The 27,936-nt window shown below is 38.5% G+C and overlaps 1 protein-coding gene across 2 annotated transcripts; it reads left to right on the top strand.

The window, feature by feature from the left end:
- The first annotated feature begins 360 nt into the window (after positions 1-360).
- On the top strand, positions 361-27,863 carry LOC116292381 (polycystin-1-like protein 2). Of its 2 annotated transcripts, XM_031699692.2 has the most exons (20): positions 361-478; positions 5,733-5,896; positions 10,926-11,248; positions 11,956-12,097; positions 12,842-12,955; positions 13,586-13,699; positions 14,377-14,490; positions 15,013-15,187; positions 15,477-15,616; positions 16,009-16,774; positions 17,011-17,602; positions 18,124-18,300; positions 18,941-19,066; positions 19,327-19,557; positions 20,141-20,392; positions 20,902-21,651; positions 22,144-22,377; positions 22,814-24,115; positions 24,794-24,965; positions 25,787-27,863. In XM_031699692.2, exons 2-20 carry the CDS (start codon positions 5,830-5,832, stop codon positions 27,613-27,615), a joined length of 7,620 nt encoding a protein of 2,539 aa, XP_031555552.2. In that variant the 5' UTR covers positions 361-478; positions 5,733-5,829; the 3' UTR covers positions 27,616-27,863. The 2 variants fall into 2 exon arrangements, with proteins under 2 accessions (XP_031555552.2, XP_031555550.2); XM_031699690.2 differs by lacking the exons at positions 361-478; positions 5,733-5,896 and adding an exon at positions 8,797-8,939.
- Positions 27,864-27,936: the final 73 nt, after the last annotated feature.

Below are 27,936 nucleotides of genomic sequence, written 5' to 3' on the forward strand. Positions count from 1 at the left end.
TCCTTAATTTCCTATATGTTATTAACGCTTTCGATGAGACTTTGGTTCACTGATGCACGCTAGACTTCGGCTGAAACATATTCGTTCCTGCGAGGACCTTTTCCATTTATTGATAAACGAATAGCTTCAATTTGGCAATTCTCTGAACAATACATTGACAACAGATGAGTAAGGATTATTTTGTTTTTCAATTTTCTTTCCTTTCTATTTTTGCCGTCAGCTTAATTTGTACTTTTAGTTAAAGTTAATTAAGCTTTAATCAAGGCCAGAATAAACATACATAATTTGTCGAGTTTTATTTGAGTAAAAAATATTTTTTGACAGTGTTTTCAACATGGGTCATTTATGTAAACAAGTCTTCTGTGACATCAGTTCAGACAAACAGACCACATTTCTTCGAAGTTCTTTGCGTAAGCTTGGATACTCGTTGGATTTGCTTCTCCAAAACAATCTTCTTCATTTAGTGGCCATATTACGGGTGAGTTAAAGCACTTTGAGTACTTTTGATTATTTCTCAAACGTTTTACAAAGCTTGCTTGAAACTTTTTTTTTAAGTTACTAAATCAAATTATTTCAGAATAATAATCAGTAGAAATCATAGAATATAAATTATTTTGAAATTGTCAAAAAATTTCCCGAAGCTTTTTAACCCCATTAAAGTTTATATCGTGTGTTTCTGGCTGGAAACACACGATATAAACGCATTCTAATTCCAAAGGTTGACTAGTCGTAAAGAGAATTTAAAGATGTATTTCAATTATTTTATGTGAATTTAATATTCCTCAAGCGTTCATCATGATATTCCTAGTAACGTCTTGTAAAACGTCAGCCCGAAAAGAGTATTTTAACATCGACTGAAAGGAAAGATTTCCCCGTAGTTCCCTTCTCCCAGAGCTTTGTTCACTGTCTCCGGGTTTTCTTATCGAAGGGATCACAAATCTTATGTTACTACATAGGGATAAATTATGACTAACTAAAACTTAAATCGTCATTTTGTGGAATTGTTATTTGAGGCTGCTGTGTCATGACCATAATTTGAACAAATGTTCAAACTGGTTAAAATACAAAGAAGTGATATAAGTTTATAAGTTTATAAGATCATAAATGCCTCATTCAATGCAGATTAAAGAGCTACAACCAAAGTAATAAACGAATTTGTCCAGCCTGTGTTGTGGATTTGGTTACCAACTCAGACACGTTTTTGAATCTTATGTAAACAATTAAGTGACGAATACGCCTTCCAATAGCACTCTATGAACACTTTGAAATTGCTTTATTAACTCGATATATAGTCGATAAAGATCAACCCGATACGTGTACCATCTCTTACAGTTTTTATCTCAATCTTAACTAGAAAGAATAATGGTACAAAGCCTTAAATCAGTTTGTTGGTTTGTGCAAACAAGTTGAATCAAGTTAGGCAATAAGCAAGCCTTTGTGTTGACACCATGGAATATTTACTAAAAATAAGATGCCTTTTATTTCTTTTATTGCCACTACTGTCACTCAATCCAAGAATACAGAGTTACAATTAATAAGTATCTATTGGCACGTTGGCAATGCAGAGCTAGTTCATTATCTATAGCGGGTAGCTTGGGTGGTGTAAGCTGGCTTAAAAGCGTCGTCTTTCACAACTGTGGTTCTAAAGGTTCGAGTCACTGGTTCGAGCCCTGCGGACACCACATGTGAATTGAGTTTGTTTGACGTGTTGTTCTCTCCTATGCTACGAGGGTTTTCTCCGGGTTCTCCGGTTTTCTCCACTAAAAATCAATGTGAGTCGAGTGTCGTGTACATAGAATATTGAATGTAGTGGTAGTGCGTGTGAGTGAAAAGTGTCCCCAATTAGTGCGAAAGCACTAGAACGACTAGACACTTTAAATAGAGGGATTTATTTATTTTAATTTTATTAAACTCATATAACGGCGGATAATAGCATCTAAAGGCTTTATAATCTTCTGTTTAGATGCTGAGAGGATCAATAACATAGATCATCATGATCATTCAGTAAACAGCTGATGAAATATTTGATATTTAATGTATAGATGATATGACATGGGCGCTTGGAGATACGAAATTTATCTTCGAGTGGAGAAAAGATCTCTCACGAGTGAGCGCAGCGAACGAGTGAAAGATTTTCAACACGAGAAGATAAAATTCGTATCTCCAAGCGTCCATGTAATATTCTGTTTATTATATAATTATCAATGAAGTATGTTTTGGCTTTTTCAGGCAATTCTTTCCGTGTATTTTTGAATAGCCATCGCAATGGTGTTATTTTCACACGTGAAAATAACATTTTATTTTCACGTGTGAAGATATCAATTTTTCGAAATAGAGAAAAATAGATATTTCATTGGTGATTATATAATAAATATAGGTATTTTATGGATAATTATATGATAAAATATAATATTTTATGTTTTATATATATGTACACCTACTTGCAAGAAGGTTGTCATACAAGAATAGAACATTAGTAATTTAGTGAGAAAGGAATACATTAAGAGACAAAAATGAGAAAGAGTTCAGCATCAGTGTTCCTCTTTTGTTTTTTTATATAATTCCTATCCCACTAAATCACTAATGTTCTATTTTCATATGACAACGTTCTTACAAGTAGGTGTACACTTGATCGCCGAAAGGTTGTAGTATACATTTATACATATATCTAATGAGATGCAAGATATCAAATGCGTTGCAAAACTTAAATAGTAACTTATTTGGTCTTCCTTCTATTATATCAGAGACATACACATTGCACAAACTCAAGTTAAAAAAAAATACTTTCCACAAAATGCTGTGGCTAAGCAATCGTATTTAAGCATGTTTTAAATTCTGCATCTCATTTGATATCTTGCATCTCATTAGATATTTGTATAAATGTATGTAAGAAAGCTAGCGTGCCTCAGTTGGCGTGACTTGGTCATATTGTCTATCTGAGCAGATTTTGTTCATTTGTACTTCAATAACTACCTAAAACATGAATTAAACAAACTACATCGTTTGAGATGTTATAAATCTAAATTTTTCTCGCGATTTTAATAGCATGTACGTGTTGACCAAAATTTAACGCAAAACTCTCGAATTAACAGAGCATTATGCTTTGTTCATCGTAGAACGTCCCCTGAAGGCACGACTAGACATCAACAGTATCACAACATCGTCAAGTTGGTCGACATTTGGTTTTGATTGAAATATTGTTTTAATCTGCTTACATGTTGCAACAGTCATAAGGTTAAATATCTCGCATTATGACAATCATATGGCTGAGTTCTGGTAGACTCTGGTACTGAGGCTTAGAACTGGTGAAGTGATATCGTTTGTTAGACGACTGACCTTCCTGAATTTTCTTTTAGTGACCACCAATTAATTATTTTTTAGAAAGAATATCACTGAGGAAGACATTGACCAGTCATCATCCGTTTACACACGATGCGACCATAATTAGGGCCACTTTGTCCTAGTCGTCTAACAAACGATATCATTTCACCAGTTCTAAGCCTCAGTACCAGGTCTACCAGAACTCAGCCATATGATTGTCATAATGCGAGATATTTAACCTATGACTGTTGCGACAAGTAAGCAGATTAAAACAAGATTTCAATCAAAACCAAATGTCGACCAATGTGATACTCTTCATGTCTAGTCGTGCCTTCAGGGGACGTTCTACGACACACAAAGCATAATGCTCTGTTGATTCGAGAGTTTTGTGTTAAATTTTGGTCAACACGTACATGCTGATCAAATCGCGAGGAAAAATTAGATTTATAACATCTCAAACGGTGTAGTTTGTTTAATTCATGTTTTAGGTAGTTATTGAAGTACAAATGAACAAAAACTGCTTAGATAGACAAGATAACCCAGTCACGCCAACTGAGGCACGCTAGCTTTCTTAGTTGATAAGAGATTTTGGTGTGGTAGTCATGATTTTATGATAACAATCGAGAAAAATGCAGAGTCCAGTGGCAGAAACACCACAGTTTGAACAAAACACATGAACAACCAAACCTACTAAGTAACAAAGCAAGCGCAATCAGATAAACTCAACTAAAGAACTATATCTCATTGTGCTACTAGTCCTAGATTTTAAGATAACAAAAAGGCGCGAGAAAGATGTACAGTCCAGTGTTAGAAACACCATAGTTTGAGCAAGAATAAACGAGGAAAAAATAGTAAAGAAAAGTAACCACCACGCAAGCGCAATGGTGAGTTGACTAAGACTACGCATATCTTACTGTAGTAGTCCTTAGATTTTATGATAAAAACTAGTACTGAGAAAAACAAAGTACAGTCGCAAAAATACCAAAGTTCTAGCAGGAATGCTTGAACATTTATAAAATAAACAAAAAACTAACTAGCCTACTGACACTTGTCTTGTCCTCGAATATTATAGACCAACCATTAATTATTTTTTTAAAAAGAATATCACTGAGGAAGACATTGACCAGTCATCATCAGTTTACATGCGCCCATAATTAGGGCCACTTTGTCCTAGTTTCATAAGCTCCACATATTCAAAACTTTTAGAATTTGCACAACTCGTAGTTGTCCCTTAATTAAGGCTTTGTTATAGAATAAAGGAATGTAATAATCTGGTAATGGCTAGCAAATGAACAATTTGGGGCTGCGTGGATGTCGAACACTGATGACGAAAACAGTGAATAATTAAGAAAGAATTCAAAATTTAACACCGAGTAAAGGAAAGTTCGGAACGCAACTTACGTTCTGTACGTTAGTATTTTGTCAGCTATAAGTACTTGTACTGTACTTACTGCCCATTATGCCTGCTGGTATGTAGGACAGCAACAAAGGATGACAACCGTACCGCTGTCTGTTGTGGGTCAATTTCGGGACTGTGCCCCAGTCTTTTACTTTGTTGCTGTTTCCATACGTTTGTCTTACGGGACAGGGCTAGCCTTATGCACAACCCCCCAACCCTCTAGCCCGGAGGCGGAGGACCAAGTTAAGTAAAAGAGAATACATGAGGAAGAGTAGAGTTTATATCATGTGAGGAGTAAAAGAATGACCAAGATGAAACGTCACAGGCTGAGAACCAAGTCACCGTGCTGTTTTTGTTGTCGTATTGTATTTATTCTCCGACGACGCAAAGAAGTCCAAATATTTAAAATATTTTTTGATGGCTAGTCTAGATACTTAGGCACTAAGAAATAACAGTATTATGTAAGCGATATGCGGTAACATAAGAGCAAAAATATTCAAACTTTTTGGAGATCGTTATCATCCAGCTTGAAACACTAAGTGAGGCCAAAGGCGAGAACCAGGTGGGGGGTAGGGGGGGGGGGGGGGGGGGAGGAGGGAACGCAATGCTATTTTTTCGATTCTTTGTATTACTGTCCTAGCAGTCATAGCCTTCGTAGCTCGGTCATAGATAGGTTTCGCAATTCAGTATATTTAACTGGCTTTCAAGTGTCTCAAATTCCCCCCCCCTCCCCCCCCCCCCGCCCCCCCCCACCCTCCCCGCGGTAAAAAAGGAAGGATCCTTTACACGAGGAAGGTCATTGTCTTGTGACACGAGACTCTAGAACCATACTAGTGTTTCTATCTTTCTCCATGCCCAGTCTCCAGGCCTGTCCTAAGAATCCCCCCCACCCGAAGCTGCAGTAGTATTGCTTCACGACTTCACAAACAAATCAACACGGACGAGCCGACGATGATCAATAATCAGCTTATCGTTCACGTTATTTACAATGACCTTTAATCTCGTTCCACAGACATATTAAAACGAACGAGACGAAAGGTCCCATAACAAGATGATTACTACCTCCTGACGATGTTGTTCTCCCTCATACAACTCCTGTTACCTCCAAGATGATCTGGGTTTTATTCTTCGTCTCTTTGGTCGGGTTTGGAGTTGCAAATGACACAAAACCAAGAGGTAGGAGGCTCTTAAATAATATATGATAATCTTCCTGACTATATTATGTATCATTGGCTCTTGACGTCTGATTTTCACGAGGTACTTCAGTAAGTCACGAATCTTTCCTCCATAATCTTTTTTGTTTGTTTGTGAACTTTTTTTAGGGATTCTTAGTTTATTCTTTAACGAAAACCGAATTGGAATCAGTATAGCTGTCATAATTAGTTTTTTTCTTGAAAGGTTTCTAAATGCATCGAATGTGGTAAACTGATTGTAGCTTGTCACGAAGCCAACAAACAACAAACAGTAGTTGAAAGGAGACGAAAATGAGAACAAAACATGAATCTATATAACTATACTGATTTAAATTTGAGAAAACAAAGATATATAGAAAACAGCTATATATGAGAAATAAGTCTTAACTCTAAAATAACAAGAAATTCAAATTTAAGAAATCCAAATAACAAAAAGAAAAAAAAAAAGAAAAAAAAGAAAAATGCAGCACTGTTCTGGGCTGATCTAAGTAACGGCACTGCTATCCCCATGACGAACTAGAATTTAACCTTTGAATTCTCGAATTCGAATTCCAAGTCGAGATTGAACTTGATAAATACAGTAAATGATATAAACGCAAGATCTGGGAAAGAACTACATGAAAACCGAAGAATCCTGAGAAAAAAACCTTAAATCAAGGAAGCGGACCTAACAAACTCTACTCATATGTAATGCAGAAAAAAATGTAGTATATAACGCATTATGACTTACTTGTCTGTGGTCCTTTGATAACAGAAAAGCAAAACCCAGACTGGTAATACAAATAAGATAGATTTATATCAGGTGTCCTTCAAATTGTGATATAATTCGGTATTCATTCCCGTCATGGTTGTATTAATGAGGTAAGGATATTTGTTTTTTTTCTTCTTAAGTACTTCTTTTGAAGCGCTGATCAAATCTGATTAGAATTTTCCTCCAGCTTCAGCGGGTCGGTAGTAGAGAGAGAGGAGGGCGAAGAAAAGATGATGTGAGGTAATTTGGAAAGAAATAGAAAAAGCAAAACAAGAATGAAGAAAGAAAGAAAGAGGGATAGTGGGAGCGGAATAAAGGGAGAGATGGGAAAGAGAAAGGAAGAGAGAAAGTAAATGAGAGAGAAAAGGAGAAAAAAGAAATAAGAAGGAAAATGAACTGAGAGGGAAAGAGAAAATAACTTTCCTTGAAACATCTTGTTATTGGATTTATTCTATTATAAACAAACCCCCGTCTAGCTACAAGACTTAATAAGAGGATTTCTTTACGAGGAATTCAAGTTTAAACCTCTTAATATTGGTGATTACTTGAAGATGGTTTATCAATTATAGGATTTGTTTATGGATCATTAAGAAAATTTGATTTCAAATTTAGCATATTTTGGACTTGATATAGATCGTAAATAGCTGGGGCGTGTTTAGCATTTGCAATTGTCGTGCTCTAATGTGGCTGTTTGCTTTGTTGTGTTGTTTAAAATCTAATCTGAATGAAATACATTATGGGATTTAGAACTGAAACATTTTTTGCGGAGGGAAAAAAACTTAAAGAGAACCGGGATAAAAGCCTTCAAATAAACCCTCAATAGTCCCTTCCACTGTTCCCCTGCGCCATCTTGAAAGGTAGCTGTGCCTTTGCATCGAAGCGAGACGAATGGCGAGCTTTGCAAAGATAGAGACATTTTTTTTAAAACCTTGGATAATCATTCACATGTCTATCATTGCAAGCTCACCGTTCGTCTCGCTTCGAATGCAAAGGCACGGCTACCTTTCAAGATGGCGCAGGGAACTGGGAAGGGGAATATTTTATCGAAAAAACCTGAGACTACCTCTAGTCAGCGCACGGCTCACAAATTCACATATCGAATAGGACGTTTGTATGATGGCGTCAATATTTGACTCCCCCTACCAAGATGCTTCGAGAACTTTCTTTCTTAATTAAATTTGTATTACCTCATGAGAGTAGTAAGACAATGGGTGCTAATTAACTGAACAAAAGAAAGTGTGCAAGGGAGCCTGGTAGTAGAGGTCAATGACGCCATCGTGCAAACATCTTATTGGGATTTAAGCGCGTTAGGTTTCGTTAGGTTTTTGGAAAACCGCTGAAGCTGGAGGAAAACCCTTGAATCATAGCGAGCTCTTCAAAAAATCATCAGGCGGGAGAACAAACGCTTATGTTTTAACAACACTACTATTAACAATTTCTTTTTTTAAAACAAAAATCTTAAAATATGTTTACAAAAAACTAACTCCTTGGATTTTGTCAACAAAAATGCACATAAGTCTTAGTTTAAGTCTAAATTAAGGATTAAAAAGCATCTTCTTTTTCTGTAATTCTAACGTTATTATATTTGATCGACTCACTTGTCTCCTGTATCTCTGTGTTTGCTTTCAAGCTTCTTTACGAAAGTTTCTCATTTTTTAGGCTTGTTGGCTCAAAAAATCCAGACCCTATTGTTGCTTTGGATTTTTGTTGACAGCTTTAATTAAAGCGCTAGAAAAGAATAAATCTAGTGTTGCTATTGGCTCTTGTCCCACTCTATGTTTACTGCTGGGTCGGTGTGTCAAATGTCTTGACAAACAATCAAAAAAAGATTCCAACTTCTTCAAGAACATTGTTCTCTTCATGTTAACGCAGTCTGTAAGCAAACTGAACTTGCCTAGACTCTAGACAGAATGACCTCAACTTAAAATATTCTTTTGCAGTCGATTGTAATGACTTGAAAGGATTATTTTGAGATTTGCTGGCAAAGGAAGTTCATCTAAATTACGTAAAACTACTTTCTTCTGAGTCAAGTAACTCTAGGAGTCTTTATTCTTAGTTAAGAGAGTTTAATAGTTTTCTCGAGTAGTATTGCTCTGATAGGTATTCAAAACGGCGCTTCATGCAACGCCTAGTGGTTAAAGAACATTAACTTTTCTCTGGATTCTGAGAGATGATATGACCACAGTAGTAATGCATTCTCAAATCTCTAGAATTCTCTTGGCAATGGTCGTAGCATTTTCGTGTCTCGCAAAAGTGGCTCCTCAGGGCTGGCACGGTAAGTTGTGCTCCATTCTTTTACTCAGCTTTCACTTTAAACAGTTTCCAATGTAAAATAAATGTTTTTTGTCACTTGTAACAGTTGTTTTCAGTTAATTTTCAATTGAATAATTGAGTTGATAGGTAATTTTCTATTTTAGGTATTGGTTTTGATTGTTCTAGCTATTCAATACGAAAACTTTATCGTTTACTATTCAAGATCCCACTAAAACTTGTGGAGTTGGAGTTAGAAAACTTTGGAATCCATAAACGCAGAGAAGAGTTAAATTCAAAATATAGTTTATATTTATTTTAATTATTTTACAAAAATAAGCTTAACAATGCCGGTATTTTTACTAGTCACGGAGACTAAAATACGTATAGAACGAAATAGCACGTTATTCCTAAGGAAAACAAAAGAAAAATAAGAAAAAGTTTTTGCTTTCAAAGTTCTGATCCAAGATGACTTTGAATCTTTATGGCAGACATTTCTTTTCTTTTTTTTTTTTTTTTTTTTTTTTTTGCATCGAGAGACGGTGAAACTCGATCCTATAAAATTGTTTGTAAAGTACATATTTAAAGTTAAACAATGGCTGAATGGAATGGTGCTTTATTGTTCTGAAGTGTCCTGTCTGTCGAGGTTTTGATTTTAAATGATGATAATAATGGAAGGTTCTTATATAGTGCATTTATACAACGTCTCAATGCGCTTTACATTTATGACCAGTGGAGGACTTTACGTGCTGCATATTAATATTATTAAAAATATTTTTTTAGCTAAAGAGTGGTTATTTCTTAGTACAGTTTGAATAGACAAAGAAGCGTTCTGTTGTAATTTCTAAGAATCTGGTTCCTTCTCAGTTTTTTGAAGAAAAAAAGGTTTTTTACCTTATTATCGGATTGTAGTGTTAATGATTTAAGATCGTGTTTGTTACATGGTTTTAAGGAATAGGATATTTTAAAATATATTAATGGTGCATATGTTACTACAGCAAATTTAGCTTTTGAAAGATTCATTCTCAGGCAAACAAGTTAATGTTTATTGTTGCTCGCGAATTCATTCGGTTGAAAAATTTAAAGAAATGAGAAAGAAAATGAACGAACAGAATTAAGTGTAGGGATGACAATGCTTGATAGGCAAAGTAAAGGAAAGAAATAGAAAAAAGAAAAGAGCTATGACAAGGAAAGAAGCATTGCGAGAAGGAAACAGGGGGACGAGGAAAGCAAAGGGCCGAAGGTAAAACAAAGAAAGCGGAAAATGGAGAAGCGAGAGTAAAATTTAAAAAAATGTATTTTCCGACTATTTTTCATCGCATATAAAGTGAAAATTAATTAATATATTTGTACCGACTTGTTAATAATTTCAAGTAAACAACGGCACACAAGAGAAAAGAGGACTACAATTAATCATTGTTGTTGTCATGAACAGTGTAAACTAATTCCTTACCAACTATTTTTTCATTTCCTTTATTCTTCGTGGTATTTATCCACGAGTTCTTAACTACCTTCAAATAGCAAATAATCCTACTTTGTGTCCGACGTCTGAACGTTCTGCCGGATCTTGGAGCAATTGCTATGGAAACCTTCAAATAGATCCAAATACAGCTAGATGCTATCTTTCTTCAGTGGTTTGGTCTGTGCTTATGAACAATTCATTATATTTTGAATAAATATTGTACGATTCAATGTAGACAGTCTGTGGATTGAATAAAGTCTGATGAGGAAATCCATCCATCCGTCCGTCCGTCCGTCCGTCCCTCCGTCCGTCCGTCCCTCCCTCCCTCCCTCCCTCCCTCCCTCCCTCCCTCCCTCCCTCCCTCCCTCCCTCTCTCCCTTCTCCCTCCCTCCCTCCCTTCTCCCTCTCTCCCTCCCTCTTCCCTCCCTCCATCCGTCCGACCGTCCGTCCGTCCGTCCAACCGTCCATCCACCCACGTGACCATTATCAGCCAATCAGCTACGTAGACAATATTCATATCATTATATACATCTATCTAATATTTTCCAGACTGCCGCAAGCCACTTGGTATGGTCAGTGGGGCCATCCTCGATCAACAAATCCAAGCAGCTTCAGTGTATAACAACGAGACGACCTACGGTCCATCATTTGCTAGACTTGGTTTCCCTGGTGGCGGGTACCGGGCTGATCCTAATGCTGATCAGGCTTGGATCATGGTCATATTTACCAAGCCCACCATTATTACTGGCATAGCGACCCAAGGGTTTGGTGATGAGAGGATTCAAGAATGGGTTGACAAGTTTTGGCTTGGGTATTCGGATGGAGCAGTGAATTCGTACTTTAAGGATGTTAAAGGTGGAAAACAAGCAAAGGTCAGTTGAATATGCAATCTATTTTCGAGTTCTTTGTTGTTCATGGTTATCCTCGGACATGTGGTAGACTATAGACCTTCTCGGCTCGGGCGCGCTCATGCATAATGGTTTCCCATGTCATTCCCTACACTATTATTTCTTTCTTTAACGGTTGCGCTCGGTTGCAAATAAGAAGACACATGAATATGGATACAAATCAAACAAATGATCTTATTCTCAAAGGAATGACACGTGGTCTGAAATGGAAAACATTATGCCTGAGCGCGTCCTAGCCAAGGAGGTTCTATTCATGTATTCCAGTGCCGTAAGGTTCGTGGAATTTATAAGTGTTTGTATTTTTGGAGTTGAGCATTCTTTCTTTAAATGCCTCCGTTTGAATTTGAAATTACTGGTGCACGTGCATGGTTACCAAAGTTTTACCAGGAGTGCGAGGAAAAGAGGGTGGCTTACTAAGGATACAACTGAGAAATTTGAGCAAAAAGGGGAGGGGGTGGTGAATAGTCACCCACTTTACCACCCCTGGATCCACCTCTCATATTGCCCTCCACTCAGTTCAATTACTATTATTTACCGTTGGTATTTGTGAGTATTTTAATCCCGCAACAAGAGGCCAACCCTGAGAAAATGGATCTGTAAACAAGAAACACGACAGTCATGTGAATGTTCATGAATGACCTTTATGTATTTGTATATGTTTTTCCCCTCAGCAATTTGATGGTAATAAGGACAGCAACAGCATTGTTCGTAACGACATGCCGGTGCCTGAGTCTGTCATCACCATAAATATCATGCCTATCAAGTGGAACAAGAACTTTGCTATCCGCTTCGAACTGTATGGCTGCTTGGCAGGTGATGAAGCAAGCTAGAATAATTCACCTTTAGCAATAGAGGCTTTGAACCATTACGTGATGTCTCTCATAGGCCTATTCTGGTTTCGATAAACAGGTTGCATTGTGGTCTAGCTTGGGTACAAACTAGCCATATAAGGCATGATGTTCAAAAGATGTTTCTACCCAAGCTAGACCATTATACACCATGTTCACTATCTCAGAAAATATTTATGACAGCAGGCAGGAACAATTGTTGAATTAGATGTAATCTGATTTACATGATAAAGAAGTTAGTTCCCTAGAGGAAAAATACGCTATCGTTGTGCCTCCTGTCATGACTGCCGTCACGCGATGATGCAAAGCCTCTATTAAAACCAAAATTGGTGGGAACATTCTGGCACAAAGAGCTGTAAATCTGATCTAGGATTGACGTGTTTCAAAGCCTCTGCAATCTTGTATATGTGTCTCTAAAGTGTCAGTCAAGATCACGTGGAAATGATGCTTTTTTCCCTCTAGCTCTGCTAACAAAATTGATGAACAATTGCATGACAAGGGGCTGCAGTGATTGATGACAATGCTTATGTGGAGATAGAGGTTCAGATCGTACAAAAATGATTGAAGCTGAATAAGCTCAACTTATTTTCAAACCCTAGAATGGGGTGTGAGAAATTACGAATGTTTCCTTAGGATTTCCGTGGTTTTGAAGTGCTGACTTGCATGACATTTGTATGATATCTTGAGTTCCTCGGGTTTATTCTTTCAGATGGATACGAGTGTTTGAGCACTCCATGCCAGAATAATGGTACATGTGTGGACATGGTTGCCAGCTATCACTGTAACTGTACAGAAGGATTCAATGGTACTAACTGTCAATACAGTGAGTAGAGATTATACATGTAGCTAGCCATGAGTAGTACATCTATCCATCCATGCATTCAACTTATCCCATTTATCCATCCATTTAGGTAACCAGCCAACCATTCTTTCCTTTCATTCACAGACCCACCAAGCAATCTATGCATCATTCGATCCATCTATCAATCCATCCCTCCCTTTTTTCGTCTCTCCATCCATTCACCCATTCCATCCATTCCTCCCCCCTCCATCCATTCCTCCCCCTTCATACGTCCCCCTCTCCATCCAGTCCCCCTCTCCATCCATCTTCCTCCCCTCCATCCATCTTCCCATCTCAATCCATCTTCCCCTCTCCATCCATCTTCCCCTCTCCATCCATCTTCCCATCTCCATCCATCTTCCCGTCTCTATCCACCTTCCCTCTCCATCCATCTTCCCCTCTCCATCCATCTTCCCCTCTCTATCCATCTTCCCCTCTCCATCCATCTTCCCCTCTCCATCCATCTTCCCCTTTCCATCCATCACCCCCACCATCCATCCCCCTTCATCCATCCATCCCCCCTTCATCCATCCATCCATTTACAGACCCACCCCACCCACACACTTATCCATCCCTCAATATTCCAACTATTATCATTCTTAATTTAACCAGATATAGACGACTGCGCCAGCTCTCCATGTAAACAGGGTGGCAACTGCACCGATCTTATCAACGACTTCTCTTGTGACTGTCCTCCTGGTTACACCGGCAAAACCTGCAATATAGGTAACTATGGAAACCACATGTTTTACGTAAGCCTTTGTCATATTTATTGGTATTTCGTTTAGATTAGTTCCTAATATTATTATATATGTATGTATATATATGAGTGTGTGTGTATATGTGTATATATATATATTTTTTATTATATATAATTTCGATTGTGATTACAATATTTATTTATATTATAATTTTAATGAATTAGATTAGATTTATTTTATATCATATATGTTGTAATGCGCTGCTGATAATTTTATTGAAGCAGCGCAATATAAGTCAATAAATTATTATTTTTTTATTATATATTATAAGAAAAGTATCAATCAGTAATCGATTGCAATTTATAGCTAATTAAGAGCGATCGATAGACAGCATCAGTAGCATGTACAGACTTTGGCTCGTCCCCAGTCGTCTCTTACGTTTTTCAGTGAAGTGCGCAAAAGGTCAAGGGAAGGGAAGAAAGAAGGGCACCCTTTGCGCACAACCGGTATATCAAAGAGGCGAATGGGGACAACTCAGGTACTGAGTATTTTTTTGTATTTTAATTGTTAATGAGCAATGCCCTAATTTCATTGCGCTCTTAATTCTGCTAAACTCGTTTTGCAAGTAAAAACTACGCTTGTCTATTGACTCTAGTCATTCTGTTCGTCAATGAATGTTTTAACTTTTGTCATTATTTGAAGACATCAACGAGTGCCTTAGTTCACCCTGTCAACATGGTGGATCCTGTAAAGATGTTGTCAATGGATATGAATGTACTTGTGTTCGAGGCTTCGGAGGGAAAAACTGCGAGGAAGGTAAGTTCTCTTGCGCATTATTCTATCATTGTTAAAGCAAGTCGCTTCACGAATGGAGATTTATTTTCCGCCATTTCAAGGGTCACCATTAATTCTGATTAATTCTGAGAGCTTGTCATTATTCAAGACTTCTTTGAAAACTTATTCGTTTAAATTAGCTTTTAATGTGTGACCTTTATTATTTTTCTGATTATCGTAATCATCATTTTTGTATTATTTTGTATTTCATCTTTCACAGCGCCTAGAGCAGCCCTGAATAAGTGCTTTATAAATTGTAATTACTATTATTATTATTATTATTATTATTATTATTATTATTATAATTATTATAATTATTATATCATATGTTGATTAAAACGTTACCAAAGGAAGGTTAATGCTCAAGGGAATGAAATATGATTTGAATTTAAGCTTGAAGTCATCTAGTGTTTTCCACCAACATGACAGAAATAAAGAACGCAACGTTGCGTAATGATTGTCCCATTGTCCTAAAAAATAGCAATAATTTTCTCTTTTTTTCAGAAACCGGATTTTTCTTAATTATTTGGCTTCAAATAAAAGGCAAGACGTTCACCATGGATTTCATGGACAGGAGTTCCGCTGCATTCAACACAAATGCCTTCCAGGCTAAACAACAAATCACCTCGATGATGTCTCTAGATGACGGATTCTTGTCCTCCGATGTAAGACGCTTCAGGTAACGGACCGGGTTATTTATTGTCTTGGTTGGGTGGAGGTCAAAGGATTTGGGAGGGAAGGATCGGTACGTTACTTAGACAAACAGCAAGGGGGTGGATTATCTATACGTTGACTGGTATCAAAGGGGGATCATCTTGTTGGGGAGATTTACAGGTTAGTTGATTGTTATGATGTCGCAACAAAAATCCTCCGATCCCCACAGGCGACGCCAAATCAACCTTTCTTTGCATTCTAGTGTCCGAAAAGCTCCTGTTCTAAACAAGTTTTTTCTTCTATTTTTGATTCAGTCCAGACAGCTTTCTTGTGGTAGAGGTTTTGATTGAATGCCTTAGGAATAGTACTGGCCGTATCATGGACAGCATGGAAAGAAATATTGTCAATGGAGCTGGAATCTTTAAAAATGATTACATCAAGTTTGGAGACACAGGTATGAACGCTTTAACTATATATACAATAGTGCTATCCACGCACTCTCATATCTACTTATCTATCTACTCTCTTACCTACCTACCTAACTGCCTGCCTGCCAAACTGCCTAACACCCTATACCAACTCTCTCTCCCTACTAACATAACTACCAACCACCAACACTTCTCTACCTACCTACCTACCTACCTCCCTACCTCCCTACCTCCCTACCTCCCTACCTCCCTACCTCCCTATCTCCCTACCTCCCTACCTCCCTACCTCCCTACCTCCCTCCCTACCTACCTACCTACCTACCTACCTACCTACCTACCTACCTACCTACCTACCTACCACCAACCATCAAACTTTATTGCAAGTAACCACTTAACCAAACATATTTTCCTTCAACAGTAAATCTATATTGTAAGCCACCCGATGTCAAGCTACCATTCCTAAAGACACTACAGCAGGCCACCCACATCAGTCGACACATGACCTTCACCGTCTCCATGACAACTGATTTATCATGTGTCGCATCTAATTACATCGCGTCTTACAAAGCTGCTATCTACTCTATTAGCAATGTCACTGGCTCTCTTCAAAATGTATACCAAACTTTTGGCAACTTAGCTCAGAATGCAACAATATGGAAAATTCCCGCCAAAACGCTTTCTTATGGGAAATATTACGTCAAAGTGATGTCAGTCATCGAAAATAAGCGAGGTGCACAGAGTAGTGACTTTGGCTTTATTGTTGTGGGGGAGACTCCGCTGGTGTCTAGGATTGCTGGCGCAAGCTTGGTATACCAAGGAATCAAGGAAATTGTCTACCTTAATGGTTCGGGTTCCTACGATCCTGATATAGGACCTGGACATTATGATGGGATGGAGTTTATATGGTTATGTAGGAGAGATAATGAAAGTTTTAAGGGTGACCCGACGTCACTTCCTGTTGTGACACCGTCGTCCAATCAGAATGCAGATCTTGGTGGCTGTTATGGAACGGGTATTGGGAGACTGGAATCGAGTCCAATGGAAAACTATTCTTCGGGACTGGATATCGATAGAATGGAGGGAAACACCAAGTACGTTATAGCACTTCTGGTGAAGAAAGGAGAACGAAGCAAGTGGTCAGAGCATTCTATCTATGTTAAGGAAGAAATTGATATTGCACTGAAGTAAGTATACTTTTCATTGGAAAGAGTCAAGGAATAGAAAGGAAGGAATGGGAAGGAATGACGGAGGGAAAGAGGAGGGAAATTTAAGAAAGAAGGTACAGTAAGCAAGTCAAAAGAGGAAAAGGAAAGAGAGTGTTTTAAATATTGATGTAACGGATGCAAGGGAGAAATATTACTTAATAATTTATCTTGACATTTATTTTTACATTTAATTTAATTTTTTGAACCATCTTTAGATGCATTCAGAACTGTCGCCAGAGAGTCATTCCCTCGGGAAGACTCATCATCGAGAGGACCTGCGAGGGTCTTCTGTGCAACAAAATAAGCAGCTATGCATGGGACCTACAGTACCTCGACTCCAAAACACAAAAATGGTTACTCGTACCCAATTTTGCCGACTACATTCTCACTTACATGAACTCTCCAAATCTTGTTACGAAAGAGAGTCTCCTAAGAGGAAATACGACCTATCTCCTGCGCCTAACGGCAGAAGCTCCCGGGGGCATCGCAGATACGACGAGTTATCGATTTGTTACGAATTCGCCTCCGACTGGAGGTACTTGTGACGTTGACTTGCAAGAAGGGGAGGCATGGTTGACATTTTTTAGTTTTACCTGTAGCGGCTGGCAAGATGTAGATTTGCCGCTGACCTATAAGTTCAGGTATAACACAAGTGATGGAATCGAGATGGTGTTTTTCTCTGGGAGGTCTAGTTCAGCTCGAGTCAGACTGCCTGTTGGGGACAAAATGGATGATATGAAGCTTCACATCCAGATTCTTGTGTTGGATTCCCTTGGTTCGGCTACTAGCTTCTGGCTGCATGTCAGGGTAAGAACCGTAATGATGGGTAGGAAGGGAGGGAAGGTACGATGTTTACGGAACTGCACGATCATGTGACTTCAGCTACGTTGGAAGTCAGGAAAGGGTCAGGGGCTGGGGATAGGAAATGAGATGTTGGCATTCACCGTGCATGGCTTCCGTTCTTGTATTGTCATTGTGGGCCAGAATTGAGGTTATTGGTGATGAAGGTTAATGTTCTAAATAGACCCTTTTGGAATTCGAAGAATATCACTTTGGTCTTTGATTACAGACTCATTTCAACGTCCAAATACTCACACATTCTAATAGTAATGCTAATAATACACAACTTTAGCAATGGAAACACTGAGATTCCACGGACTTTCACTGCAATACGTGATTCTAAAGACAAATTGAAGGCCAACCCTGATAACTGAAGGATGGAGTGTCTTAATGTTATCCATTATTCTAAATTATAGAGTAACACTCTTTATTCAATCCATTAAATCTAAAACCGCTAGAATATTAATCGATATTTGATTCTGTATTAGGTCACTGAGCCCGTAATGTCAAGCATCTCCATCGAGGAAGCCGTAGGTAAACAGGGCGAGATGAATCAGTACCTCCAAGACAATAACATCGAATTGGCTGCCCAGCGTGCTACGTCTGTCCTGTCAGTTGTAAACAATGCTTCTCCACAAGAAATATCACTGGTTAAAAAAATAAAGGTAGGTCGTATTCCGGAGAAATCATCAGCACGATCTGTGGATACGTAGCCATGTCTACAACGATCACCATGGTAGTGAGTGCCTGGTTAAAAAAAGTTGGGAAGCAACAATAGGACGTTTGCATGATGGCGATGACTCCCACTACCATCATAATGCTTCGCAAATTTTCTTTCTTATTCAAATTTGTATTTCCTCATGAGAATAGTAAGGCAATTGGTGCTAACTACTGTAACTGAACAAAAGAAAGTGTGCAATTGAGTCTGGTAGTAGAGGTCAAAGACGCCATCACGCAATCGTCCTATTCTGTTGCTAAATGCCAATCAGCTGAAGTAGCAAAGTATTTGGATATCATTTTTTGCTCCAAATGGCGGTCAAACACTTACAACATGTGCTGTCAGCCAGAAAGAATTTTATTGACGAGCCCTTCCACACGAGACAGGAAATTACAACTGATGAAACGAAGTGATTTCACCTATCTGTGGTAGGTTCCGTCACGGCCAAAACAAACCTGTAATGACCTCCTGATCACCGGATTGTATAGGAATGAGAAGCGAAAATTCGTGCACATATGCTTTACACATGGTAAGACTGGTTTCTTATACCAAACGTTTTTAGTTAACCTTTCTCGATCTTTTAATAGATAAAAGACGCTATAGTCAAGGCCTGGTCAAATGTTACTGTGAGCAACCTAGAGGAGATAGGACAAGTATCGGCAGTAATTACTGGCGTCTCGGATAAAAACGATGAAGTATCGTTTGAATCCCAGGTAAAGAACTGCTCCCACACCTATCTCTCTTTCTCCTCTGTCTCCCCGACCGTTCAGGACCAGACACCCTGGGTTCGTCGAGTAAGACTAGATTAGATAGATTAAGTCGAGATTTAGTCGAGTAAGACTAGATTGCTCATGAAAATGTAAGATAAACTCTTATATATTTTTACTTGCTGGTATATTGTAATTTTGAGTTTTTTTGTGTACATGCATTTTCACGACACGTGATATTGTTTTTCCGCGCTTTCCCTCAACAGAAAACAATACTTACACTCCTTGGTAACATGACAACCATTTTGGAGTCAGAGGTTTCTAACAAAGCCAAAAATGATGGTAACGAGCAGTCGATTCAAGGTGTTGGTTCCAGCCTACTGCACGGTGTTGGAAACTTCATCGAAATAGCAGCAATAAATGCATCTCTAACAGAAAAGAAAACTGGGAAAACTAGACAACGTCGAGATACAGAGAGTGAATATGGCAACACAGAGGTGAGTGATTCTGATTGTAGAAGTGCTATTACGTTTGGGCTGAGGACGATACGATTTACAGCTATTAATTGGCCATTTGCAACCAACAATCACAAGCTGATATACCACTTTGATAACGAATAAATTCAGCTAAAGCTCCCTTGGGAAAGGCTCTGCTGGATGGCAAACAAAGTAGCTTTAAATAGTCCCCTTCACAGTTCCTAGCACAATCTTAAATGGTAGCCACGCCTTTGCATCGAAGCGAGACGAACGGTGAGCTTGCAATGATAGAGATATGTGAATAATTGTCGTAGGTGTTAAAAAAATCTCTATCAATGCAAGCTCACCGTTCGTCTCGCTTCGATGCACTTCAAGATGGCGCAGGAAAATGTGAAAAGGACTATTGCTTCATATCTTGGAATCAAAAGTATCTTTTAGTTTCTTATGCAAATTGATTATTTCAAATCACATGACATTCCCTTGAGGATTAACTCCCAAGAGTGGCATCACATGGTCTGAAATGTGCACAACAGATCACAAAGCTAAAAACGTTTATTCGTTTCTACTTTTTCATTTATTCGCTTTCTTTCTGTTGTTTTCATAGAGCATATCAATGGTACAAAAAGCTGTGCAGTTGATCGACCAGGTGGGGAGCAGTTTAGAACAAACAAAAGAACTGTACGAAAAACCTAGTGTCTTTAAGACGAAGTCACTATCAATGGTCATCGATAGACAGAAGCCAGAACTCATTGGTGGAAAAACACTAAGAGAAGAAGGCATGATGATATCACTTCCGGCAGCTGAGGAATTACTTAGGGGGGAGGACGCGGGGAAAGAGGAACAAATTAGTTCTCAGGTAAGGATGTTTTAAGTTAAATTCACGTCATCATATCCGGTTATAATGATAATAGACGTTTTGAGGAGAGGGGGGAGGGGGGAGGGGGGTATATACACACCTACTACATCAGAGAAGCATGTTTGACTAGTGAACCGGATTATGGAAATTGGAATAAGCAATTTAAATTGATTAATAGAATGAATTCACGGTAGCAAAACAATAGAAAAACAGTCTTCTATAAGACCTCTTTACCTTTCGGCATGCTGTTTTCCCATTTCATACCACGTGTAATTCTCTTGAGAATATTCATTAATAATTTGAGTTTAATCCATATTCATGTGTCTTCACATGTACAACTATTAAACCAAGGGATGACATGTGGTTTGAAATGGAAAAGGTCAATGTAAAGAGGCCTTTTGGAAACTTTTACAATACAAAAACATCGCTTTGTTCCTGTCCTACAATATGGTTGCCGTCAAACCATGCCACTCTATTGAGTATTAATTCAATGTTTTTTTCTTTATTAGTTAGTATCGCTGACAGGGAATCCATTCACTTGGGACACCAGTGCACAACACGTCAAATCTTCAGTTCTCGACTTTAAATTAAGAAACGCTAATGGAACTCACATGGAAGTCAATAACCTCAACAAGGACTTTGAATTATTCATACCCGTAAAGAATAGTGGTGAATATCCCCCTGATAACGAAGAGTCATACTTTGTAAAGCCAAGCGTGAATGGAAGCATGCAGTATCACATCATCAACATACCTGGAGACGAATATGCGGTGTCGATCAAGATAAAACCTTTGTCAGCGGTTAACTTGACATTGTACGTGCGCTATGGCTCGAGACCGACAGTTCATGAAAACAACTACACAGCGGTCGTACCGAACTTCGAGTCGTGCAACTTTACTAGACTTGAAGGCTTTCACAATTGCACCTCTGATCCTTATACTGTTACCATATCAAGCGCCGTAACTGGTCATATGGGACTTCATTACATCGGCATTTTATACAAAATTTTCTCAGTGACGTCAGAGAACAGGACAGAAGTGCGCATGCGTGTAAGAAGGGATTGTTTTTCAAATGGTGGTCGTCAGAGGAGATCGCTCTGTGTTGGTGTTAAAGACCCTCCTCCAACTGAATCTACAACTGACAACCTTCTGCTAACATATGACCCACATACTGATGTGAATTACACCATGTCTGTTTCTATAGCAACCTGTTTATTTTGGAACACAACCCAGCAGAAATGGACATCATATGGATGTAGAGTAAGTCCTCTTGACTTGGGTTTAATTTTTTCTACTCACTGTCAAAATTAATTCAAAATGTCAAAATTTTTCGTTGTTGTGAGACGTTCATTCTCCCTTTTGTTTGCTGTTACTCGAGTTTTTATTGAATTTTTTCACTTAGCAGCCATTTTAGCTTGGACAATAAATACGTAGCCTCGTATTCAAGCGTTTCAAAATGAGGCTACGCGGGTTTAAGTCCGTCCGGACTTCAACGAGAAAAAGTCCGGATGTGACGCAGGCTACAGAAAAGTTTCGTATATTTGATAATGCCTCCTTTGACATCACACTCATTAACAAATTAGAAGTGTAAATATTGATATCTCCAAGATGCATCTCTCAAACCATATAAAAATATTTTACCATTCAACTATAATTCACTTCATGTAGAATCAATGCTGAAATTATTGAGTCAGGGATCATAGGCACTTTAAGTATTTCCTCTTTTCTATTCTACTTTATTTTTTCTTCTAGGTTGGATCACGATCAAGAGTAGGACTTCTTCACTGTCGTTGCAACCACTTGTCATCGTTTGGCGGGAACTTTTTCGTCGCTCCAAATCCAATCGACTTCAACAAAGTCAAGCAGCGATTCATTGACTTTGACCCTGAGAATTTTGTTGTATTCTTTGTGGTGTTTGGTATTTTTGGGCTTTACCTTGTGGCACTTGTGATAGCAAGACGCGCCGACAGGAAGGACGAAGTCAAGGTATTAGTTTTACTTATTTTGAACAGTGCGCAGTTTTATATCACTGAAGTAGTTTACAAACAGGGCTCAAAAGTGCCTTGCCGTGACCTTGACGGCATTCGTCAAAGGAACGAAACAGTCACATCACGATCTACATTAGCTTTTCCGAGGTTAAGGAAAAACTGGGACCGAGATGGCATCACAGTGCATCGTGAGGTTGTAGTTTAGTGGAAAGTAAGAAAGACGCCATCTTGGAATTATGTCCCGTAAAAAGTCCCATAATACACTGCAATGTCAACTCGAACCAGTTTTTTCCTCAACCTCGGGATGTTTAATTGAATATTAGCCAACGAGATAACTTTTTGTTAGCTCCTTGTTTCTTCTCAAAATATGGCTTGCCTTTTTTTAAATCATGATTTGAGAATTATTTAATGTCAAGTTATATATATTTTTTCAGGCAACTGAAACCCTTTGTTTGTCGTCATCAAATAAACACCTTTTCGAGATATCAGTATACACAGGGATGTGGCGAAACAACGGCACAACTGCTAACGTAGTAGCAATAGTCTATGGACAGAATGGACAAAGTGACGTCCTTCCACTCAATGATAGATACAGCAAGCGAAAACTCTTCGCCAGGGCAAGCGTCAATGTCTTCATGGTCTCGTTACCAGACACTCTCGGTCCGATGGTAGGGATTAAGTTATGGCATGACAACGAGGGTTCCAGTCCCTCCTGGTACATCAATCAGATTGTAATCCGGGACTTAGAGAATGACGTCAAAACGTACTTTGTATGTAATCGTTGGTTGGCTGTCGATAAGGAAGATGGTGAAGTCCAGGCTACTTTCGGTGTCTCTTCAAAGGAAGAACTTTCTAGCTTCAAATACCAATTTTACTCCCGCATTTCAAAAAGTCTGGGTGACGGCCATCTTTGGTTATCAGTAGTCACCAGGCCTCCGCATAGCCCGTTCACGCGTTCGCAGAGAGTATCTTGTTGTTTATCTGTCCTGTACTGTGCTATGGTTGCGAGTGCTATGTTCTATCAGTTTGGAGAGAAGACGAAAGACACTATTAAATTTGGACCTTTGCGGTTAAGCGTCAAGCAGTTGATGATTGGCGTCCAGAGTGCTTTGGTCGTGGGTCCAATCAATATCCTTATCGTTACTATTTTTAGAAACGTCAAATTCTCCAATAATATCAATAATCTCCGGCGAAATTCTTACTTGCCTCAAGAAAAGAACGAAAAATCTAAACAGAAAACTCCGGGATGCTTGCCTCACTTCTTTGTTTACATCGGATGGTTTTTATGCATGGCGTCTGTAATTACTGCAGGAACTTTCACCATTATTTACAGTCTCTCTTGGGGCGGGGAAACATCCAACCAATGGCTGACGTCGATTTTGATTGCGTACGTACAAGATATAGGTGTAATTCAGCCCATCAAAGTTGTTTCCTTTGCGGTTATTCTCGCTCTTATAATCAAAAAACCTGTCGAGGAGAAGACTTCTCATTCAATGAAAAAGGCGGATCTAGAAGTCAATACCAAAGTGACCATCGTTCCACCCGAGGGGGAAAAGCTCGAAGAAGCGCGCACTTATAGAAAAAATATCGTGGAAACGTTAAGAGCTGTTGGAGAGATTGTGTTCTACCTCATGTTTGTGACCTGTTTAATGGTGTTCGTGTATGGCAATCGAGGGTATGATCGGTACCGACTAACCAAGTCTATTGATGATATTTTCACCTCATCCTTCAAAGAGGTATAACATATCATAAAATAATAATAATAATATCTAAGCTATAACATATAACAAAATTATAGATGAAGTGCTCCAACAATCTTTAAAGTGAACTTAACCCCTGATACAATACTTTCAGTATTGATTCTACATAAAGTATAAATTATAGCGCCTATCATCAGGGTACAATGTTTGGAGCGACGTTCAGTCAACGGTTATATACGTGTACAAATAATCAAAAGGTTGTTGAAGCACTTCATCATTAATAATGATATCAACCTACAAAGAAACACTTATAAAATGTCGCTGATTTTCTTTACTCTGCTGTGGAGGAAGGAGAGAAAAAATATGAAATGGAAGAGAAGGGCACAATGATGGAAAAGAAAGTCAAAGGAATCCATAAAGCGTAGCCTGTGTAGCAGCCTTTCCACTCCCCAGGCCCACAGAATCCCGTAAGGGCCTGCTACGAAGGTTAATAAAGAGAGAGCCAGTACGCAAAACTCTTTTGGGAACTTTTATGGAAGTGAAGCTAACAGAACAATACTGGCAAACGAAAAAATTCAACTATTTGTGGCATTCCTTTCACATTTTCGTGTTAGCCTCGCATCCTAGATAATTTTAATAGGAGTCAATAGTCTTATTACCACTCAAAGATGTATAATTATAGAATTAGCATATCTTATTTGCCTTTTATTCAAGATTTCATCCAGTCAAACATTGTGGGAATGGTCGAGAACAAGTCTGTTACCAGGTTTGTACGATACTACATGGTACAGGCCAGGAGGACCAAGGATGACCGAGGGATACATCTCGAGTAAGGAAGCATTTCTTGTTGGTATGCCTAGGTTTAGGCAACTGCGGGTCAAAACAGGTGAGGATTTCTTCGTATCAAATTCATGGCCAAATTTAAAAAATTAAAGGTTAAAACGACCTAAAACTTAGAGTAGCTGCAAGAACACTAACAAATGCAACAATAACTCCTAGAGCAGCAATAGACCTCTTGCATTGGATTCCTAGAGGAATTGTTCAGGGGACAAAACAATAGGACGTCTTTTCTTATGCAAAAAAAATCCATTGTTTTGTCCCCCAGAACAATTCCTCTAGAGACTCAGTGCAAGGGGTCTATAGCAACAATAACAGCAGCGACAATAACACAAGCCGAAGCAAGAAACAAGACAACAACAACAGCAGCAAAAACATTAACAACAACAACACTGACAACAACGATAGCAATGACGAAAGCAATAGCAACAACTGACGATACCTGATGATGGGTAGTGGATTCTACCCGAAATATAAACGACAGAATTAATGAACAAAATGATATCTAAACTTCTCTTGATTCTTTTTATCAGCAAACTATATGCCCGCAAAAACATTTTCCATAGAGAAACAACAACAACAAAACAACAACAACAAAACATAACAACAACAAAACATAACAACAACAAAACATAACAACAACAAAACAACAACAAACAAAAGAAAACAGCAGTACCAAAAATAAAACCAAGCAGCAACACAAATTGAACTGAACACCAACAGCGAAAGCATCAGGAATAACAACGCTGACAAAAAATATCAATAGCAACTTCAAAAAATTAGCTACCCTAACGAATCTAAAACGGTGATGTGAAATTAATCTAATTGATAATTTAGTTAACTCATATGTTATGCTAATGCTTTTTACAGAGTCGCCTTGTGAAGTTGATAACTATTTTCCCTGGAGTGGGTTTCATTTCAACCGTTGTATCCTGCCATACGAACCACAAAACGAAGACAGGACTCCTTACAACTTTCCACGATGGGTTCCAGTCAAAAATATTAGCACTTATGGATCACTGTTTGATTTAATGAGACTCTGTCCAAAACCATGGAGGTACAAATCCTCCAAGGAACTGAATACATTTGACATCCAAGGGGTAAATGGAGAGTACGATGGGGGTGGGTATGTGGCAGATTTGGGCTATAACATGGAAACAGCCTTGGGTGTCATCAATGATTTACAGTCAGACAACTGGATCGATAGACAAACATCTCTGGTCATCTTAGAATTCACCGTATTTGAGCCAACTAGTTCGCTTTTCAGCCATGCAAAGTTTATTTACGAAGTCTCTCCTTCAACTGGTAAACCAATCCTGTCAGTTAAAATAGAGACGCTATCATTGTACGAAAGCCCGAATTCATCCCTCAGATCTGTGATGTCAGTCGTGCAAATTCTTTTACTGGTATTTATCTTTGTCTATTTGATTTCCGAGGTTGGAAAGATAATGGAATTGCGATGTAAATACTTTGCTTCGTTTTGGAACTGGTTGAACATTGTGCAACTCCTTTCTGCTTCAACGGCGGTTGTCCTATTCTTCTTCAAGGCAAATTACGTATCTAGGTTTATCAAACAAATCCAGTCCAACCCCTACCAGACGACCAGTATGGACTACGTTCTCCTGTGGTGTAACCTAGAGCTCTATATCATCTCTGTCGTCATTTTTGTGGTAACCATCAAGTTTTTAAGGCTCCTGAGATTCAATCGCCATATTTGCCAAATGACAGCCTCGATAACACATTCCTCCGGACATATTACTACATACACTTTTATTTTCCTGATAGACATGCTTGCGTTTGGGATTCTCGGTGTTTTAGTGTTTGGTCACACTGTCAAGGAATACTCAAGCTTGGTAGAATCCCTTAGTTCATTGTTCCAGAAATTTCTAGGTGGAGAAATGATATTTTACGACCTTTTGTCCACAAACCGCATTATTGCGCCTCTGTTCGTGTTCCTCTACATGCTGAGTATGACATTTATATTGGTCAACATGTTCGTAGCTATCTTAAACGATTCATACGAAAGTGTCCGCCATATTTCTGGAGGGAAGTTTCCCGATTCTGACCTTGGTAGTTTCATGAGAGAGTATTATCGGAAACGATTCCGAGGGACCCATGACATCCTGAAACGCAAGCTGGGAAGGTTTGGGTACCGAGCCAAAAAATACGACCCCCAAAATGAAGAGATAAGGGGATCACACGAGGAGGACAATTGTATTAGCTATACCTCGCTATCATCGCAGGAATTTTCTTCTCATGTGAATCTTGGTTTTTCGTCTGAGTCCCTTGCATGTCCCATTAGACGCGAAGATCTCGTTCCTAAGGAACTTCAACCTAAACCAGCAGACACACCAGAAATATCATTCCCAGTAACAGAAGCAGAGTCGTTAGATTCCAATGATGTTGCCATGGAGACTGCTACCACGGTTTCTATTGCCACAACCAGCACAACACCAGAGCTTCTTGACCTCATATCAGAATTGCCAGAGTCATTAGTAGACGATGAAGACACTGTTGACATCGTGAGAGAAAAGCTCTCCAATGTGGGAGCGATTTTGAGACTGTCAAAACGAACATATAGGAGATTCTCGACCACAGGCGATAAGTTTGTGGTGGAAAGAGATTTCAATATCAAACCTGCGGTACAAATATACTTTACTCCAGAAACTCATCGAAAACACAAAGTCACTCTTTTTTAACTAGGCTCAATGTGGCAAAAGAAATATATCAGACATGGGAAAGATTGTGAACTTTTATTAACCATGGACCGTTATAACCCACAAAAACAACTGATCTTACTGACTATCAATTTATTCATGCATCTCCACGTTTAGTGTTTCCAACTGCTTTTCCCTTACTAATGTAAGGAAGCAATTGAGCGATCCTATGCAAACAAAAGCTATTTTTTGAAAAGAAGAAGAATAAAATAAAAAAATTGTTATGATAAGCATTAGTACGATTACTTCCTTTGTCATTCTAGTCCTAATTATAAACCGTAAAATTGTTACCGTTTTTTAAAA

The sequence above is a fragment of the Actinia tenebrosa genome, unplaced genomic scaffold (genome assembly GCF_029948245.1).
Source record: "Actinia tenebrosa isolate PJP-AT-01 unplaced genomic scaffold, QUT_ActTen_1.0 PGA_scaffold8__29_contigs__length_14323225, whole genome shotgun sequence".
NCBI lineage: Eukaryota > Metazoa > Cnidaria > Anthozoa > Actiniaria > Actiniidae > Actinia > Actinia tenebrosa.